Raw genomic sequence first — 19,969 nt, forward strand, 5'->3', positions numbered from 1 at the left:
CCTATCAATCTCCGTGATAACAAACTAGTATACCTCTGTATTGTATTGTATTAGAAGTCTTGATTTTTAAAATTGTTCTCTGGGCTAGGTGGTCGTGGTGTAGGACTCTAACACCAGCACTCGTGAGGCAGAGGCAGGCAGTTCTCTGTGAATTCAAGGCCAGTCTAGTCTACAAAGCAAGTTCTAAGAAAAACCCTGTCTTGAAAAACAAAAAAATAAAGTAAAAAATAAACAAATCGTTCCTTGGAGCCTAGGTTGGAGCGATGGTTGAGAAGTAAGATCACTGGATGACCTTCCAGAGGGCCCAGGCTCACTTCCCAGCACCCGTACGGTGGCTCACAGGATCCATAACTCCAGTTTCTGGGAATTCGGTGCCCTCAGAAGTCAGAAGAAGGAACTGGCTCCGATGTAGCCAGGGCATGCGCTCAGAGGTTGAAGGTATTTACTGCTTTCTGAGAGCTGTGGGAATCCCCTCAACCATGATCACATAGCATACGTCATCCACAAGCCTGCCAAGCCCACTGTTTCATGCTTACAGCAAACCATGATGGAGGCCCCTGGGCTGAGCACAATGTTAACCTAATTGAAGCTGATGAGAGGGAATGAGGTACGGGGAAAGGCTTTGTAAAACTGATGGAGAAGGGGAAACCTTGTCAGTTTGGTTGGTTGCAGTTGGGTGGTCAAGGACTATGGCAAAGAACCCCAGAGTTGATCACCAAAGATGTTAGCAAAGACCACTTCAGTGGAAGGAACTAACGAATGAAAGATCAGGCCTGCTGTGGTTTGGGACAAAGGTACTTCTTGCCAAGACTGACAACCTGAATTCTATCTCATGGTGCGCGCGTGCACACACACACACACACACACACACACACACACCTATATAAAATGTAGAAAAAAAAACAAACCTTAAAAATGTAGGTTCATTTGAAAAGTGTGTTTGGGGCTGGAACAATGGTGCAGTGGTTAAGAGCACTCGTTGCTGTTTCAGAGGACCGGGTTTGATTCTCGGCACCCGCATGGCAGATCATAACCACCGGTAACTCTGATTCCAGGGGATCTGATGTCCTCTTCTGGTTTTGTGGGTTTGTGGGCGCTAGGCATGTACGTGGTATGAATACATGTATAGTGACACTTATATATGTAAAATAACAATAAATATTTAAAAAGAAGTCAAGAAGAAAAGCTGAACCTCATGATACACACTTTTTATATTATATATTTTATATTTCATATATATATATAATGTAAGTACACTGTAGCTGTCATCAGACACTCCAGAAGAGGAAGTCACATCTCCTTATGGTTGTGAGTCACCATATGGTTCCTGGGATTTGAACTCAGGACCTTTCGAAGAGCCATCAGTGCTCTTAACTGCTGAGCCATCTCTTTAGCCTATGATACACATCTTTAATCCCAGCAGAAGCAGAGAGATCTCAGTAAGTTCCAGGCCAGCCTGGTCTACATATATATCAAAGGCTCTGTCTCAAAGTGGGAAAATGGCTAGATAATAGTAGAATTTAGCTTAACATTTAGAAAAAAACAAACAAAACAAAACTAGAGTAACTCTTTAAAGGGCAAGAGCTCATGGCCAGTCCTGGCAATTTAGTAAGACCCACATCTCAAAAATATAAAAACACAGATGATTTTTTTTGGATTTGTTTTTTTTTTCCCGAGACAGGGTTTCTCTGTGTAGTCCTGGCTGTCCTGGAACTCACTCTGTAGACCAGGTTGGCCTCGAACTCAGAAATCTGCCTGCCTCTGCCTCTCAGAGTGCTGGGATTACAGGCGTGCGCCACCACCACCCGGCCAGATGATTTTTTAAGAAGGCTGACATCTTGGTCAACTTTTTGTTTGTTTGTTTATTTTTGTTTTTTTGAGGCAGGGTTTCTCTGTGTAGCCCTGGCTGTCCTGGAACTCACTCTGTAGACCACACTGGCCTCAAACTCAGAAATCCTCCTGCCTCTGCCTCCCAAGTGCTGGGATTAAAGGTATGTGCCACCACTGCACAGCTTATAGATTTTTTTATGTGCATTGGTGTTTTGCCTGCATGTGTGAGGGTGTCAGATCCTCTGGAACTGGAGATACAGACAGCCGTGAGCTGCCATGTGGTACTGGGAATTGGACTGGGTCTTCTGGGAGAGCAGCCAGTGCTCCTAACCACTGAGCCATCTCTCCAGCCCCATTTATGTCACTCTTAGTTTATTAAATTGGTTAAATATTAAACAAACTACTTAATGTTCCTGTCCCTCCGTTTTCCTGATGGGTGTAAATGAATGCAGTTTGTTGTGAGAAGCAATGCTGTGTCGATGCATGCACACAGTATTTGGTAACAACAATCTAAGAACGGACCATACTTCAGACTTTTTTTTTTCCAATATAGGAATAGAATGCAAAACCTCATGTTTTGCTAGACAGCGGCTCTATCAGAGAGGTATACATCCCCAGTCAGTCCTGAGACACTCTCAGAAATATCATTTGAGGCTGTTACACATCATTTCTAGTACTCCCTGATTCCAGCCCTATAGTGAGGTCTTGTATTCAGGTTTCATCAACTGGCCCCTTTCTCCGCAGCTTCAAATAATTTGTTTTTCCCCAAGGATTTTTTCTTTTGTGACAGGGTCTCACTATATAACTCTGGCTGTCCTAGATTGCTCTAAGTACACCAGGCTGACCTGGAACTCACAGAGATCCACTAGAACCCAGGCCATCCTAACGCTGGGGTTAAAGTTATGCTACCATACCTGATTTTCTAAATTAAAAAAAAAATGAATATAGTGTGTGTGAAAGTGCCTGCATTACAACATATGTGTGGAGGTCAGAGGACCTCAGCACTAACCATGCACCTTATCGACACAGGCTCTCTCTTGTTCTTCTTTCCTGCTGGGTTGCACGCTATCTGGTCAAGAGCTCCTGGGTGATTCTCATGTTCCTGCCTGCTATCCTGCTGAAGTGTGCTGGGTTTACAGTTGTGCATTACCACGGTTGTTTTTTTTTTTTTAATTTTTAAATTCTATTTTATTTGTAAAGGTGTTTTGCCTGCACATATGTCACTGTATCATCTGCACATCTGATGCCCACGGAAGAGGGCTTCAGATCCTCTGAAACTGGAGTTACAGATGGTTTTGATGCTTCATGTGGGTGCTGGGAATAGAACTGGGGTTATTCGGAAGAACAGCCAGTTCTCCAAAACAATCTCTCCAGTCCCTTCTTTGTGTTGAAGCAGGATCTCATGTAGTCCAGGCTGGCCTCAAACTCACTACGTAGCTGAGAAGTTCATTGAACTTTTGATCCCTGCATCACTCACCTTCTTTTTGTTTGTTTGTTTGTTTGTTTGTTTGTTTGAGACAGGGTTTCTCTGTATAGCCCTGGCTGTCCTGGAACTCACTCTGTAGACCAGGCTGGCTTCGAACTCAGAAATCCACCTGCCTCTGCCTCCCAGAGTGCTGGGATTACAGGTGTGCACCACCAGTGCACCACTCACCTTCTTGAGAGCTATGACAAAGCAGAAAGCTTCAAGCATGTGTGTCAGTGGCACAGGACTGGAGGGAGGATCAGTCACAGGTCTGTCAAGATCACGTTGGACTTGGGTGTCCTCCTGAGGGACCTTCACCAGCAATGCTTAGTTCTATACACTGCCTGGGGAACGGGGTGCAGCACCAACTTCTTGACCTCAAGTGACATTACTCGTTTGAGTTCCTCTCACTGCGAAGGAAGCACGCCATTTTTAAAGGATTCCTTCTGCGCAGTTCATAGTCAGTTTCAGTGTTCCCAGTTCCTGTTCGGGAACATCTCCCTTCCCCCACCCCCTACAGGTACTGTCCTTCTTCCTCCTAGCAGCAAACAGGGAGCTGGCCAGAGTCACATGATTTTAGTCAGAGGACTCCAGATCCAAGGGTCCTGCTTATCTCCCTAGAACTATCATCGTAGCCATCTGTGTCCTTTTTCCTCTTCAAACGGCACCCCTTGCCTTCTGCTTATAGCCGTTTAATTGCAAAAGCCACCGTTTGTGGGAGACCACAAGAAGTGACTGCTTTCATTCTTTGAGAGGAAAAAAAAAAAAACCCTACCTCTCATCCAAGAAAACACGCTTACAGTCACACCTCTGAGACCTCTGTGTTTCCTGCTCTCAAACCGTGGATAGCCCCAAAAGGTTTAAAAGTATTTCTGTCAGATAGCTCAGGGTCACCCTTGTTGGCTTCTGAAATTTCAGAGAGGCGAAATGACTTGTATCGTGTCATACAGTAGTCTGACAGGCTGCCAGGGAACTACGGGACAGAGGAGAAAGCTGGTACCTTCTCTATGGCCTGAACGACTGTGGAACCAGAATGCAGCGAAACCCCAGGATCCTGGCTGGCCCTTGACCTTATCCTGAATAGGAAAAGCTCGCCATCGGTGGGCGTTCCCTAAGTGCAGGATAGATGGAGCGTGAAAGTTGCAAAGAATCCTTGCTTCTTCCCTCTGACCAGAGAGGGTGGGAAAAGGCCGAAGCTGAGGACCGTCTCGGTCCCGCACGGTTAACACCTGGTAGGGCTCGCGCGGATTCTTTAAACGACTCCTAGGCGAGCCAGGGACTCTCACCAGCAAGGGCGGGGTTGGGCTGAGGTTCAGTCACGTGACCGCGCCTGAGTGGGCTCGCGGCCCCCACCCCGCCAGGGGGCGTCCCCCACAACGCGTGGTCGACCCTCATTGGCCCATAGTGCGACCAATAGAAATCGGCCATCTGGGATCCCAGCGTTCCGAGCCACAGCCTAACGTGCTGAGCGGACTAGGATGCAATGAGAAGGGACGGCTGTAAGTCTAAGCCAGTCAAAAGGTCCGAGGGGCGGGCTCAGCGGCCGAGTCAGGTTCGGGTGAGAGGTGGGTGAATATAAATTGGAGCGGCGGTGGCCGCGTCCGTCAATACCGCAGAGCCGCTGCCCGACGATCGTTTTAAAGGGCCCGTGTGCCGCCGCCCCCTCGGCCCGCCATGCTCCTTTCGGTGCCGCTCCTGCTTGGCCTCCTCGGCCTGGTCGCCGCAGACCCTGCCATCTATTTCAAAGAGCAGTTCTTGGACGGAGGTAAGGTCTCGGCCCGCCTCGAGGCCGCCTTAGCGGCTGCTGGGCCCCGAGACCTCGGCTGCCTCGTCGTGTGTAATGTAATTACCGTTCAGAGGGCCAACACTGCGGCCCCGGGGGGACTAGAGCCGCGGGCGGTTCCATTTGCGCGTCCTTTGGGGACGAGGAAGGCGCAGCGGTTTCCCGCGCCCGGAGTTAGGGTTCGTCCAAGGACCTGAAGCCGATCGAGGTGTCAAGTTTGAGGTTGGGATGGGAATCCCCCTCCCCACCCCCACCTGCTTGTAGCTCCTGACAGACGTTGGTTATGGGGGCGGGGGTCGGACGGCCCTGCTGATCTGACTCTGCCTTTCCCTTTCAGATGCCTGGACCAACCGCTGGGTCGAATCCAAACATAAGTCCGATTTTGGCAAATTTGTCCTCAGTTCTGGCAAATTTTACGGGGACCAGGAGAAGGATAAAGGTACGAGGGAGTGGGTGCTCGGATTCAGGACAACTTCCTGGAGGAAGCTGTAGTCAGCACACATGGCTGGTTGGGGCTTTTCCCAGGAACGCGGGGAGCCAAGGACAGGTGGAGGAAGGAAGGGGAGGTCAGCCGTGCCCCTCGAATACCCAACCCTCTAGGGTATTCGGGGTCCACCTGACGACATCCCATTTCATCACAGGGCTGCAGACAAGCCAGGATGCCCGATTTTATGCACTGTCCGCTAAATTCGAACCCTTCAGCAACAAGGGCCAGACACTGGTGGTACAGTTCACAGTGAAGCATGAGCAGAATATCGACTGTGGGGGCGGCTACGTGAAGCTGTTTCCGAGTGGCTTGGACCAGAAGGACATGCATGGAGACTCAGAATATAACATCATGTTTGGTGAGGGTGCCCCTGCCAGTGCTGACCTCTGCCGGTTATATAGTGGGTGCAGACTGAAACCCTTTATCACCGGAATGCTGATCTTCATATCATGGAAAGCACTTGAATGATGATTTTTGTCCTGAAGGGGCAACTAAGGGTTTACTTTATTAGTCGGTGTACTCTATTAGCTGTAGATTTGTATCGTTCATTTGTTTGATAATTTTCTACATGTTTCTTAATTTTAGAAATGATGCTAATGGCAGGGTCTAAAGATCACTGAAAAATCTGAGCATGTGCATATTTTTTATGTACTCGAGTATATAGGGCTGAACTAGTGTGAATGTTAGAGGGCAACTTTGGAAATCTTTTTTGTCGTCTGGGTTCCAGGTTCAAATTTGGGTTGTCGGGCCTAATGTATCACAGAGCCATTTGCTGACCCCAGAATGGTAATCTTTTCAGATTTGTAGTCTTTGATGCCTTTAATGGGTGCATTGAAGTCAGGTGTATATCTGAGTTCCTGAACTGTTAAGACTTTGTATAGAACCTGTATCAAAAAAAAAAAAAAAGTTGTGTGTGTGTACGTATGTATGTATGTCAGATCTTTATTTCTGGATAGCTATGGCAGTGTACACGTAATTCCAGCATTCAGACCACTGAAGTAGATCAGTACTTTCAATGCAGCTTCAGTTAAATGTAACAGTATTGTCTGTCAAAAACAAAACGAGAGCTGGAGATACAGTTCAATGGTTTCAAGGAACTCAAGTTCATTTCCCAGCATTCATACAGTATCTTGTGACTCCAGTGCCCACTTCAGACCTCTGCAGGCTCCTGTATATGCATGGTGTACATACATACATACATGCATGGATAGATGAGGTAGGTCTTCCTTTCCCAATGGAGCAGAGCCTGCCATCAGCCTGCATATGCTTCTTACATAGGTCCGGACATCTGCGGTCCTGGCACCAAGAAGGTTCATGTCATCTTTAACTACAAGGGCAAGAACGTGCTGATAAACAAGGATATCCGGTGTAAGGTGTGCCTGGGGTAGTCATTAAATGGCTGTCATGGGAGGTCCAGGCAGGCTGGTGGGAGGGACTGCTCATCGCCTTCCCTCTTCAGGATGATGAGTTCACACACCTATACACACTGATTGTGCGGCCAGACAACACCTATGAGGTGAAAATTGACAACAGCCAGGTGGAGTCAGGCTCCTTGGAGGATGATTGGGACTTTCTGCCACCCAAGAAGATAAAGGATCCAAATGCTGCCAAGCCAGAAGACTGGGATGAACGAGCCAAAATTGATGACCCCACAGATTCCAAGCCTGAGGTTAGTGTTGGGACAGTAGCTCCACCTCCATCATAGGGTGGGGGACACCTGGGTCCACTCTGACTCTCATGTGTACTCCTAGGACTGGGACAAGCCAGAGCACATCCCTGACCCCGATGCTAAGAAGCCTGAGGACTGGGATGAAGAGATGGATGGAGAGTGGGAACCACCAGTGATTCAAAATCCTGAATACAAGGTAGGCTTGAGGGTTGGGGTGTGGCTCACTGGTCGGATGCTTCCTTGGGTGTTATAATTAATGTTGCACTGCAGAACAAAACAAGATAGGCCTTGGGGTCCTGGGCAGGGCTGCTGGTTATACTGCGAGATGTGTCACCTCTCTATTCACCTGCTTCTCTTCTACAGGGCGAGTGGAAGCCTCGACAAATTGACAACCCAGATTACAAGGGTACCTGGATACACCCAGAGATTGACAACCCTGAGTATTCCCCCGATGCGAACATCTATGCCTATGATAGTTTTGCTGTACTGGGCCTAGATCTGTGGCAGGTGAGACATAGGAAAGACGAGGGTTCCTGGCAGACCTCAAGTAGTCAGGATCATACTGGTTGATCTGGAGGGAAGAACAGGCAGAGGCACCAACCCCATGGGATTCAAATTCTGAAATGCTCTGTTCAACAAGGCATTTATGTGTGTGGGTATGCAGAGGTCAGAGGAAAACAGGAAAACTTACTAGAGAAGTTAGTTCTCTTCACCATGTGAGTCCTAGGAATCAACTCTGGTCATTAAAAAAAGGCTTGTAAACCAAGTGCCTTTGTTTGCTGAGCTGTGTCTGGCCCCACTGAGCACCTTTCTGCAGGGCTACTTGGCATGTGTTAAGTCCTTTGCCAAAAGTGCTCCCGCAAAATCAGCTCATTACTCAGGTACAGCTCTGCTCACTGCCCAGCCTGGCTGCGTAAGAAAATAAGACTTGAAAAAAACATTGGCAGTGAGTTTTTGTTTTTTTTTTTTTTTTTTTTTGGTTGTTGTTTGGTTTTTTTGGATTTGTTTTTTTGAGACAGGGTTTTTTTTGTATAGCCCTGGCTGTCCTGGAACTCACTCTGTAGACCAGGCTGGCCTCGAACTCAGAAATCCACCTGTCTCCTGGCCTGAAATCCTTCACTCCTGCCTGCCTCCTCAGTGCGCCAATACACTTACATACATGCCCACCCCATCCACTCCCTTGCCTTTTGGACATAATCTTAGTATAATCCTGTTGATTTGGAACTTCACAAATAGTCTGTCTCTCAGTGCTAGGATCTAAGGCATGTCTTACCACACCTTTTTGGTGGGTTCAGAGACTAGGAAAGGTGGGAATAAAGGCCTGTCCAGAGCCAGAAGTCACTGCTGACCACCTGCCTTTCCATTCTTTCCCAGGTCAAGTCTGGTACAATCTTTGACAACTTCCTCATCACCAATGACGAGGCCTATGCAGAAGAGTTTGGCAATGAGACATGGGGTGTCACCAAGGTGGGTCAGAGGTTGTTTCCTGTTGGGGTCCTCTGGGAGGACTGGCTGGCAGATGAGATCCAGGGATTGAAAGATGTGTGGTTGGTTGGTCCTCACAGGCTGCAGAGAAGCAGATGAAGGACAAGCAGGATGAGGAGCAGAGGCTTAAGGAAGAAGAAGAAGACAAGAAGCGTAAGGAGGAAGAAGAGGCTGAGGATAAAGAGGATGAGGACGACAGAGATGAAGATGAAGACGAAGAGGATGAGAAGGAGGAAGATGAGGAGGATGCCACTGGCCAAGCCAAGGATGAGCTGTAGAGGCCACACCACCTGCCTCCAGGGCTGGACTGAGGCCTGAACACCCTGCCGCAGAGCTGGCTGCTCCCAATAATGTCTCTATGAGACTCAAGAACTTTTCATTTTTTCCAGGCAGGTTCAGATCTGGGGTGGATTCTGATTTTGTTCCCCTGCCTCCCCCATTACTCCCCCCCCCTTTTTTTTTTACTGGTGTTTGTCTTTAATTCTCCTTCAGCCCTCATCTGGCTTCTCATTTTTGAATCAACATCTTTTCCTTCTGTCCCTTTTTCCATTTCTTGGTCACTACCCTCCAACTCTAGGAACAGGGGTGTGGAGGAGAAGCCCTAGGCTTGAGATTTCATCTGCTCTCCTTCCTGGGTCTCGGAGGAGGGCAGGAGAAGGGTGGTGTTTCGCCCCCCAGCACTGAGGAAGAATGGGGTCTTCTCATCCCCTTTCTCCCTTGCCCCCAGGACTGGGCCACTTGTGGGGCAGCCAGTTCTAGCACAGCTCACACTGAGAGTGTAAGAACTACAAACAAAATTTCTATTAAATTAAGTTTTGTGTCTTCCCTATTGTGTCTCCTTCCCTGGGAGGATGTACATCAGGGAGTCAAAAGTACCCTTTTCCAGCTTATGTTTCAGCTATTGTAGTTCACAGAGTCTCACAGAAATGACATGGGTGCATTATGTATCCCATAGGCTCAAACTAAATGGGAGAGTAGCCATCAGGTCTTGATCCCAAACTCCTATAGACATGTAAGTTTTGATTCTAGCACAGACCTCATTGAACTGCTGACTAGAAGTTAGTGATCATTGGGGCGGCAGATATTTAAACCCAAGTCTTAGCCATCTTTGGTCAAAAGTGGAATGTGTCTCTTGGCCTGACTACACAAGATAGCCAAGCAAATTGAAACGTCACATTAGTGGTGTGTGTGCTGATCATTTTATAGTCAAAGGAATGTTCAGAGATAGAGACCCCTTTCCCCAAGGGCCTGCGTTTCTAGGACTGAGCTGATAGGGATGGATCCCAGGACTGGGTTATGTAGTTCAGTTGGAGATGCACCTAGCATGCCCTGTGTTTCATCCCCATCACAAGAAGCAACTCACTATTGGGTCTCAAGGCTGCCGTGTAACCCTAGTGTGTAGGCTGAAGGATGAGCAGGAGGCAGCCTGTGTTCTGTTTACTGAGGCCCTTAAATCACCCTTGATGAATGAACTGCCCCACCCTGAGTCTCGACAATGTTTTCATTTTTTGGTATGAGAGGGTTGTCTAAGGCTTCATGAAAATACGCCTTCCCCTACAAAAAACGTGGGTACCTTAAGGGTGTAAGGGAGGAAAATATATGGAAGGAAGAATTAATGTAAAAGAACCTTGAAAATGTTTGGGATGTTTGGATGAACAGGCTGGTCATTTCAGGAATACAGAGACAGGGGACTCAAACTAGAAGTGTAAGTTTTCCAAAAATTAAAATGGCCCTTGAAAATGGGGTCACATAGTTCCCCTGCTCTATTAAGATTGATGGCAACTTCACTTCTAGGCAGTGCTCAGCTGGATTCCTTTTAATTTGGCCAGATCCGAATTGGGTCACTTGAAACAGGCAGGATGTATGGAAAAGTAACGTAGGAGCAGAAATCTACAACCAACATCTAAAAAACTTAAAAGTCCTTAGACACCATTTGTGGACACATATGACATCACTGTTAACGGGCATGACGTCACCAAGGCAACGTGATGCTGGTGCCCACAGCAAAAGCTCACAAAGCTAAGTTTGCGCATGCTTAAGGTAAGGTGTTGCCGCGCATGCTCTAGAGGTCGAGTGTGTCGCGGGCGCCGCACACTTGCTCCGGAAGTGTTTGGCGCGCGGCGCGGCTGGGCGCTAAAGATGGCGGCGGCGTGAGTTGCATGTTGTACGAGGATCCCGGGGCTGCCGCATTGCTCCGGCCCCGCCATGGCCGTCACCATCACACTTAAAACGTTGCAGCAGCAGACCTTCAAGATCCGCATGGAACCTGACGAGACGGTGCGGGCCGGAGCCCGGGGGCGGGAGCGACCGGGTGCCAGGGTGGGTGGGGGCAGGGAGACCGGGATCCAACGGGAGGGGCGGAGAGGACGGCGTGGGCCCTGCCCTCCCCCCAGCGGCCCGACCTCCTCGGATCCCCCCGATCAGCCCTGCCCTGCCCCGGCGGCTCGGACGCTGGTCCCAGGCCAGTCCCAGGGAGTTCCCAGGTCCAGCTCCCGTGTCAGCTGCGGGCTCCGCGTTCCCAGCCTGCAAGCTGCTCAGGTGGCACAGTTTGCCGTCAGTGCCCAAGAGGTGCCGACTGGTGACTACAATGATGATGATGATAATAAATGGTCTTAATCTTAATAGTTTTGGTGGTCCGTGTTTGTTGGCCGTTTATTCTTTACCAGTCATTGAGCATTTTTAGTGTCATCTTGCTGAATCTGCAAAACAGTGTTGTGGTTTGGGACTCCTGACTTTCCCCTTTTGACAACCACGGAGTTAAGGAACTTTGCCATGGTCACAGCAAATACTGGCAGTGACAGGAGTTTTTTTTTTCCATTTCATGTAACAGCAGCCTAAACATGCTGTCTGAACTTTGGTTTTGCTTTTTGAGATTGGGGTCTGGTCTTGTTAATCCAGTGTGTCCCTGGACTTCTGGGCTCATGTGATCCTTCTTTCCTTAACTTCCAAGTAACTGATATTGCTGTCTTGGGCCACCTCCCCTGAACCTTCTCAAAACATACCACATGGCCACTGGTGTACCCTCAGTGAAGACTACACGGTAGTCATGTCCATAATCTCTGAAGATGGGGATTGCCTTGAGTTCTAGACCAGCCTGGGCTATGGAGTTCTAGGCCAGACTGGAGTACAGAATAAAATCCTGTTCCAAAAATGGAGGGAAGAAAGATGTCCTCAATAAGTACAGAAAAGTTGCTGTTTGAGGCTAGCGATGGCTATACCTTTTCATGTCCTTATTACCTTCTGCCCTCCGAACCACATTCCATCTAAAATACAAGTTTGCTTTCTTCTCACATCAGTATCTTCTCCATGAGAACAGAGTGTTGTGTTTTGTTCTGCTCCACAGGCCTCTGTAAAACAAGTTGTAAAAAGACTTGGGGATGGAGCTCTTGTAGAGCGTTTAGTATATACAAACCCTAAGGGTCCAGCCCCACACTACCACTACCATTACACACACACAAGGAATAGTTTCAGTGGCTGTCAGCTTGCTAGATTGAATAGGAATCCCATAGGATTTGAGAGCAAACCGTTTTCTCTAAGCAAAAGGGAGGAAGGGAATCTAAGGGTTTGTGATGACCATCTTATTTTATCCTATTTGAAACAGGGTCTCACTATATAGGCCTGGCTAGCCTGGAACTCAAAAGTGCTGAGATTAAAAGTGTGCCTGGATTTCACTGAGGGTATCTTAGTGTGTTAGTGCTATTTGTGAACACACACACCATACTATTAAAACCCTGTGTTAATGCTTGTGCTCCTTACTCTAGGTGAAGGTGCTGAAGGAGAAGATAGAAGCCGAGAAGGGTAGAGACGCTTTCCCTGTGGCTGGACAGAAACTCATCTATGCTGGCAAGATCTTGAGTGACGATGTTCCCATCAAGGAATACCATATAGATGAGAAGAACTTTGTGGTTGTCATGGTGACCAAGGTGGGGAGATTAGCTGGGAAGCTGGCAAAGAGCTTGTATGCCCAGGACAGATTAGCCCTAGGCGGGGTGGGGCCATGATGGGGCAGGGTGGCGGGGCTTGATAAGGATGCTACTGCTGCCTGATCCCTCTTTCTTGTTGTCACAGGCCAAGGCTGGCCAGGGTACCCCGGCACCCCCAGAGGCCTCACCCACTGCTGCCCCGGAGCCCTCCATACCTTTCCCTCCAGTCCTGGCATCAGGCATGTCTCATCATCCACCTACCAGCAGAGAGGACAAGAGCCCATCAGAGGAGTCAGCCACCACAGCGTCTCCAGAATCCATTTCTGGGTAAGGAAAGGGCAGTAGCTTTACCTGTCCCTGCCTTCCTGCACCTTCCAGTACCCACCTGTGTGGTCCCAGGCACTTGTGGGGAGGGCAAGCCACCAGAAGCCAGGGTCCGATTTCTCTCTCTTGAATTTGCAGCTCTGTTCCCTCTTCAGGTAGCAGCGGGCGAGAGGAAGACGCAGCTTCCACATTAGGTGGGTGGGTGGTCCTCAGGGCAGAGGCGACTGGAAGCCCCAGCCATCAGCCTTTGACAGCCTTGTCTGGGTCTGGGAGGGTTTGGGAGCCGCCCTTCTGTGCTACTGGTGACCCCGGCCCTGCTGCTCCCTCCACAGTGACTGGCTCTGAGTACGAGACGATGCTGACTGAGATCATGTCCATGGGCTACGAGCGGGAGCGGGTTGTGGCCGCATTGAGGGCCAGCTACAACAACCCCCACCGAGCTGTGGAGTACTTGCTCACGGTGAGGGGGCCACCACCACTGCCTCCTGGGAGTCTCCAGGTCTCAGGTCTCGGTGCCTCAACAGGCAATGGAGGTGGAACCTACCCATAGGCTTTTGTGTGTTGAGTGTTGCCATTGAAGTCTGCCCAAAGAGGCTGTACCGAGAGTGTGGAGGGCAGGGATGAGACCTGCCTGTCCTGGCAGACTGCTCACTTGGGAGAGGGGAAGTGGGTCTGTTTGAAAGAACTAAACAACAGGACCCCTGACAGGGAATTCCAGGAAGCCCTGAGCCCGAACATGGTTCTGTCCAGGAAAGCCAGGCACCTGACCAGCCGGCCACAGAAGCAGGTGAGCGGGCTGGGTGGTGTCCTCGTGGGCATCTGCAGTCGATCCAGAAGCCCCTGCAGGGTCTGACCACACTTCTTCCTGCCACTAGCAGGGGACAACCCCCTGGAGTTCCTGCGGGATCAGCCTCAGTTCCAGAACATGCGGCAAGTGATTCAGCAGAACCCTGCGCTGCTGCCCGCTCTGCTCCAGCAGCTGGGCCAGGAGAACCCTCAGCTCCTGCAGGTGCGGCCCAGGGTGAGGGAGCTGAGACAGAGGCCTTTCCAGTTCCTTAGGGGATCACCCAGGAACATAGATAGCTTTGCTCTGAGGAAGCAGAGCCACGCCCCTCGCTCCTGATGACTTCTGAGGTTACATGTAATCTAATTCCCCATGAGGTGTGGACGCTGTTGGCACCCACCTACTGGAGACGCCGAGGCTCAGAGCCGCTGCTGAGTGCTTGTTCTTCCTGCAACTCCTTCCTGCTTCTCAGTCCTGGCCTTCCTCCTGATCTGACCTTCACCATGACCCCATGTGGTGACCTAAACCTGTGTCATCACACCAGATCCCTCGGAACCCTCTCTGAGCTATGAAAGGATTTCCTGGACTTCTGAGTTTCCAGGCCATTCTGCTCTGATTGCTCGAGCCTCTCCCAGCCTCCTCCCACCCAGTGTCCTGGCACCCTCTTCTCGGGCCTCTTAATTCCACACAGGGCCCCTGATGAACTGTCCCCCTAGAGGCTAGGTTGCTGACAAGGCCCCTTTTTAGTGAAAATTGTCTGAAGAAGCAAAGGGCTGCTTCAGAACCTCTGGAGTTCCGAGTCAAGTGTAGTTGATAGGTATGTGGCTGGGTGCAGCCATGCACACCACTCAGCCCACACTTAGGAAGCTGAGGCAGGAGGATCACTGAACCTGAAGCCAGCTCCTTCTAGTAGTGAGATCATCTTAAAAGAGAAAACACAAAGCTTGTGCAGACTGAGTGCCTCCGTAGTGGACTGCTGCTCTCACAGCTGGAGGCTGGGTTCCACTGCAGCTTCCCACTGCCAGGGAGAGAGTTCAGCTCTCTGTGCTGTTCTTGCCACAGAAATCTTCTGAGACTCGCCCAGTAGATCCACCCGTGGGTATTTTTACAGATTGTATGTTTTAGCCACATGCGGCTCTACCGCTGACAGCAGGCCCCTCCCACAAGGCCTCAGGGACTTGCCTAGCACATTTGCAGTTACTCGGCTTGAACTTTGTTTTTGTTTTTTCCCCTCTAATGTCACTATGTAGGTTAGGCTGGCTTAAAACTCATGTTGATTCTCCTGCTTCAGCCTCCCAAGTGCTGGGATTACAGGTATGAACCACTGTGCCTAGTGAGACATTGTCTCACCATGTAGCTGACTGCCTTGAAACTCTTCTGTAGACCAGGCTGACCTTAAACTCAGATCCACCGCCTCTGCCCCCCCAGTGCTGGGATTAAAGACATTTGCCACCATGTCCATTTCCCCCCACCCCCCTTTGCACCTCTTATTTCCATGGCTACGTGGCTGGTTAGCCAGAGCATGCACCTTCAGAGTATTTGACAGTTTGGTATAAGCAAGGGGTGTAAAACGGACCTGGTATAGGTGACAAGGACTGAATTGTCATCCTCCTCTTCTCACAGCAAATTAGCCGTCACCAGGAGCAGTTCATCCAGATGTTGAATGAGCCCCCCGGGGAGCTGGCGGACATCTCTGATGTAGAGGGGGAGGTTGGTGCCATTGGTGAGGAGGCCCCACAGATGAATTATATCCAGGTGACACCGCAAGAGAAGGAAGCTATAGAAAGGGTAAGCGGCCTGGCTGAAGAGCCGTTCATGGTGGGCAGCCCAGTACCGCCCCCTTCTTACCCCTGCCCGTCTTCCCACAGCTGAAGGCACTGGGCTTCCCAGAGAGCCTGGTGATCCAGGCCTACTTCGCATGTGAAAAAAATGAGAACTTGGCTGCCAACTTCCTCCTGAGTCAGCACTTTGATGATGAGTGATGCTGGGGGGCTGGAAGGCCCCCCCACTCCACAGAAGTTTATAAGAGAAAAGTATATACATATATATATTACACACATATATATATATTCATGTTTATTTAAGAGGAAGAAAAATCAAAAACCATTAAAAAAAACCACCCAGCCCAGCTTCCCACCCTCCTGAAGTGGCCCCCTTCCCATCTCAGTCCAAGAAGACCTGGGCCAGACAGCTGCCCGTCCTCTAACGGAGCCCAGCCTGCTCAGAGGTGTTGGCAAGACCGCGGGGCGACAGATGGGCCCCTCTTGGCCTCTGTCCCAGCTCCCTGCAGCCAGATGGAGGGGCGCCTGCCTGTTCCCCCATCCCCTGAAGCATCCCTGAGGACAGCCCTCCTTCCTGCACCATGAGGAGGGAAGCTGGAGCCCTAAACTTTTATCCTCCATTGCAGTGGCCCAGATCTTTCCATCTGGAGTCAGTCTGTTAGAAGTCCAAGGCCTTCTCCCCAGTCTGGCCTTGGCCTCCAGCCTGGAAAAGGGGTAACATCAGTTCTAAAGGCCAAGGCCACCCCTTCCTGAGGACAGAACCACATCTCTGATAAAGGTTTTGAAGTGAATAAAGTTTTAAAAATGAGCCCTAATTATGGTTCATGCCTACTGAAGCTTCTCACACCTGTTTGTGAGCCTGAGCTGCTGGGCACAGGTGAGGTGGGCACTGAAATGGGAAGGAGCCTGTGCGCCTTACAAAGGGGGCCCCAGCATCTCCTCCCTCTGGAAACCTGGGCCCCCGCCCCAGCTCAGCCCTAGAAGGGCTGCGACTCCTTCTATCACGCAGTCTGTTTGGCTGTACTTTCCCCCGGTAATTGGCTAATTACTGGAGATTAATGTCGGTAAACAGAAGCCGCCTCCTCTGCTGCCATCTGCCCCTTCATTATGTGCCCATCCACTCCCCTTCCTCTCTCCCCAAAGCCCCAGTTCATGGCATGGTCTAGTGTCCAGGTGTGAACACAGCCCAGTGGAGGGATTCTCCTGCCTCAGGTGTTGGGGAATGAGCCAGGGGACCCAGGAAGTCACAACTTGAAGGAGGTGTAGAATATGGGCTGTCAGCTTTATTGGGAAAGGGAATTTGAGGAGCTGGATTCACCAGACACTGCAGAGTCCTGGGCTTCAGCAGAAGCCATAGCGGCAATTCGTGCCTCCTTCTTCTGTCGCTGTCTTTCTTCCTTCAGGCGCTTGCGTTGCTGCTTGTCTAGGTCCTGTAATAGTTCCTGGAATCGAGCACTCCTTGGGTCCACGTGGTAGCCGAGGCGTTCCTGAGCCTCAGCCTGTAACCGGGCCCTGCGCTCCTTGTCAGCCTGAATTTTCTCCCAGCGTTCTTGCTTCTGCTTTCGCCAGTTTTCAATCATCTGTGGCATCTTGGCCATGCACTCTGCGATATGCTGCTCCCTGTGAGGGAAGCAGACAGTGAGGGAGACCAAGGCAAACCTGACTGTCACCCAGCTGTCTACTAAAGCACTCTCATGCCCTCTGCGGTGTCCTCTACGGTTTCACATGCTGTGTATGCTAGGTCCAAATTCAGGCACAAGAACAACTTTTCCAGTCCTGTGAATTTGTAGGTACACTGACAGGATTAAGATAGTAAAACTGAATGAACAAGTCTTCTCAGCTAGGATGGGACAGAAAGAAGGACCAGCAACATCCTTGCTGACAGCATGACTGGATCTATCTGACCAGACTTCTTCACACCTGTCTCACCTGTAAAAAGGGTCATTTGTCCTTTCAACATTGTGAGGGTAAGGTTAAATACCAGCAACCCACTTCACCAGCCAGTACCAGAAGGGGCGTCACCCAAATGTCTGTCTGGTCCCTCCATTTTCTCCTCCAGTCTGATCACCTCCTTTTCTTGACTTCTGCCCCAGACTTCAGAGTCCATCTTGGTTCCCATTACCCAGCCACAGTGGCCATACTTGTAGGGTTTTTGTTTTGTTTTGTTGTTGTTTTTTTGTTTGTTTGGTGTTTGGTTTTTGGTTTTTCGAGACAGGGTTTCTCTGTATAGCCCTGGCTGTCCTGGAACTCACTCTGTAGACCAGGCTGGCCTCAAACTCAGAAATCCGCCTGCCTCTGCCTCCCAGAGTGCTGGGATTACAGGCGTGTGCCACCACAGCCCGGCGTTTTGTTTTGTTTTAAAGACAGGGTCTCACTACATAGACTAGGCTGGCTCACCTCAAAACTCAGTGATCTAACCTGCCTATCTCCAAAAGGCTAGGATCCACCAAGACCAGCTTGCTTGTGATAAAAGGCCTCACCTAGTAGCCTGGCCTGGCCTCTAACTCAGAATCATCGTTCCAGCTTCTGAACCATGTCCTGGCTCAGCCTCAGGCCTTTGCAACAGGTGCTCCCCCTCATGGGAACTCACACCTTTATAAAGTTTTCCAGTAACCGTATCTGGTTATATGGGGATTTGCTTAAACGTCACAGAACTAGCAAACAGATGTGTCCTCCAGCATGCACTTTTAACGGTGTTTTGTCCTTGGTTATCATCTGAATCTTGTCTGTTTTGTTCCCTGTTGTGTGGGTCCTTAGATCCTTGCACAGAGTAACTCAGTAAATATATATAGTTGAGACTGGAACTGGTACAGGCCTGTAATATCAGATATTCGGAAGATAAAGACAGATGGATCCTAGATTCGAGGCCAGCCTGAGCAACAGAATGAGCTCTGGTTAATTGAGTCCTTGTTATGAAGAATAAAAGGAGGGCAGGCTACTGATAAAGGAAGAGGACAAATAAAAACAAACGTTAAAACTGCAGTTGAGTGACTACAAGAATTTACCTAGAAGTCTGTTTTGCAGCAAAGTTAAAATGTAATGTTTAACCCCATGCCACACGGGCTCCCTCCGCCTGCCTCCAATGGAGGATTCGTGGTTTCGGGCCCTGGGGTACCTGCCCCAGCACACCCACCTGGCTTGACGCTTTGCCTCCGCGGCCTGCTGCTGCAGACGCAGCGACTCTTGCATGGTCGCTAAGCTTGGGTACCATTCTCGCTCCTCGGCCTCCAGCTCGCGCAGCTGCTCCGGGGTCGGCCACAGGGAGGCGGGGGACACCCCAGACACGGCGCCGTGCCGCCCGAACTGCTTGGCCGCATAGCGCGGCGTTAGCTGCCAGCGCGGGGTCAGCAGGTTCTCAGGGTCTGGCCAGTGGGGCCCGGGGCGGCGGCGCGGGGGCGGAGGCGCACGGTAGCTGCGGGACTTAAGACCCAGGGCCACAGAGAGCCGCAGGAGGCAGCGACTCCGCATTACGAGTGCCGCCATCTTGGCTGTGGGTCCTCGCGGCGGCGGGGGCGGGGCTGGCCAAGGCGCTGCCTGCGCGGCCGGGGCCGGCGGCGGAGCCGGGTGGGGGCCTCCGGCCAGGGACCCGGGGACCTCCACTCAGTCCGCACAGTGTAGGTGAGCGTTTAATGCAGGAGGCACTTGTTTAAGATAATACTGTATGGCTGGTGGCTTACCTCTTCAATTTCAGCAATCAGGAGGCAGAGGCAGGAGGATCTCTTTGAGTTCCAGGACTGCAGGACTACATGTATCAAAAAAAAAAAAAAAGAAAAGAAAGGATTTCTACAGTTTATTAGGGGAGGGAAGCGGTGAAGTGTTGGTGATCAAGTGGAGGTCAGAAGGCAGCTGGGGAAGTCGGTTCTCTCCTTCCACCAAGCGGGTTATGGGAATAGAACTGCAGTCATCTTGCCTGGTGGCAGATGCCTTTTTTTACACTCTTTGAGTCTTCTTGCCAGGCCATCATTTGGGATTTTGAAATAGAATATCATCCTGTAGCCAAGTCAACCTGGAACTTCTAGGCACAACTCAGGATGGCACCGATTTCTAAGTCGCTGGTGCTGGGATGACCAGTAATAAGCCTGTTTAAGACTTAAAACTGGCCTGCTTTGGCCCGGCGGTAGTGGTGTAGACCTTTAATTTCATAACTTGGAGGTAGAGACAGGCAAATCTTTGTGAGTTCAAGGCCAGCCTGGTCTACAGAGTGAATTCCAGAACAGCCAGTGCTGTTAAACAGAAACAACAACAAAAAGAAGAAAAGAAAAAACTGATGTGCTAGTATTATTTAAATGGCTGTATTTGACATTTTGATTTTTAATTTTGAAATATTAATTTTGAAATATTAATGCTGTGGATCTGTTATATTTTATATTTTATTTTCCTTCACATTTGTGTTTTTTTTTTTTTTTTTTTTGATTTGGTTTCTTCGAGACAGGGTTTC

General features: G+C 49.9%; 3 protein-coding genes across 7 annotated transcripts; 2 read left to right on the plus strand and 1 right to left on the minus strand.

The window, feature by feature from the left end:
- Positions 1–4,893: 4,893 nt before the first annotated feature.
- Calr (calreticulin) lies at positions 4,894–9,544 on the plus strand. The gene is made up of 9 exons (XM_052167391.1): positions 4,894–5,060; positions 5,416–5,517; positions 5,720–5,923; positions 6,844–6,938; positions 7,025–7,234; positions 7,317–7,430; positions 7,598–7,741; positions 8,609–8,701; positions 8,800–9,544. Exons 1-9 carry the CDS (start codon positions 4,970–4,972, stop codon positions 8,995–8,997), a joined length of 1,251 nt encoding a protein of 416 aa, XP_052023351.1. The 5' UTR covers positions 4,894–4,969; the 3' UTR covers positions 8,998–9,544.
- A 1,275-nt stretch (positions 9,545–10,819) lies between these two features.
- Rad23a (RAD23 homolog A, nucleotide excision repair protein) lies at positions 10,820–15,811 on the plus strand. Of its 5 annotated transcripts, none has more exons than XM_052167392.1 (9): positions 10,820–10,996; positions 12,481–12,642; positions 12,788–12,969; positions 13,105–13,160; positions 13,299–13,426; positions 13,675–13,753; positions 13,842–13,987; positions 15,374–15,538; positions 15,619–15,811. In XM_052167392.1, exons 1-9 carry the CDS (start codon positions 10,925–10,927, stop codon positions 15,730–15,732), a joined length of 1,104 nt encoding a protein of 367 aa, XP_052023352.1. In that variant the 5' UTR covers positions 10,820–10,924; the 3' UTR covers positions 15,733–15,811. The 5 variants fall into 5 exon arrangements, with proteins under 5 accessions (XP_052023352.1, XP_052023353.1, XP_052023356.1 ...); XM_052167393.1 differs by having other exon boundaries at positions 13,845–13,987; XM_052167396.1 differs by having other exon boundaries at positions 13,842–13,975; positions 15,374–15,473; positions 15,619–15,674.
- Positions 15,812–16,794: 983 nt separating this feature from the next.
- Positions 16,795–19,042, minus strand: Gadd45gip1 (GADD45G interacting protein 1). The gene is made up of 2 exons (XM_052167398.1): positions 18,665–19,042; positions 16,795–17,151 (listed from the first exon to the last, which is right to left on the minus strand). The coding sequence occupies exons 1-2, from the start codon at positions 19,012–19,014 to the stop codon at positions 16,815–16,817; spliced, it is 687 nt and encodes a 228-aa protein (XP_052023358.1). The 5' UTR covers positions 19,015–19,042; the 3' UTR covers positions 16,795–16,814.
- Positions 19,043–19,969: the final 927 nt, after the last annotated feature.

The sequence above is a fragment of the Apodemus sylvaticus genome, chromosome 21, assembly GCF_947179515.1.
Source record: "Apodemus sylvaticus chromosome 21, mApoSyl1.1, whole genome shotgun sequence".
NCBI lineage: Eukaryota > Metazoa > Chordata > Mammalia > Rodentia > Muridae > Apodemus > Apodemus sylvaticus.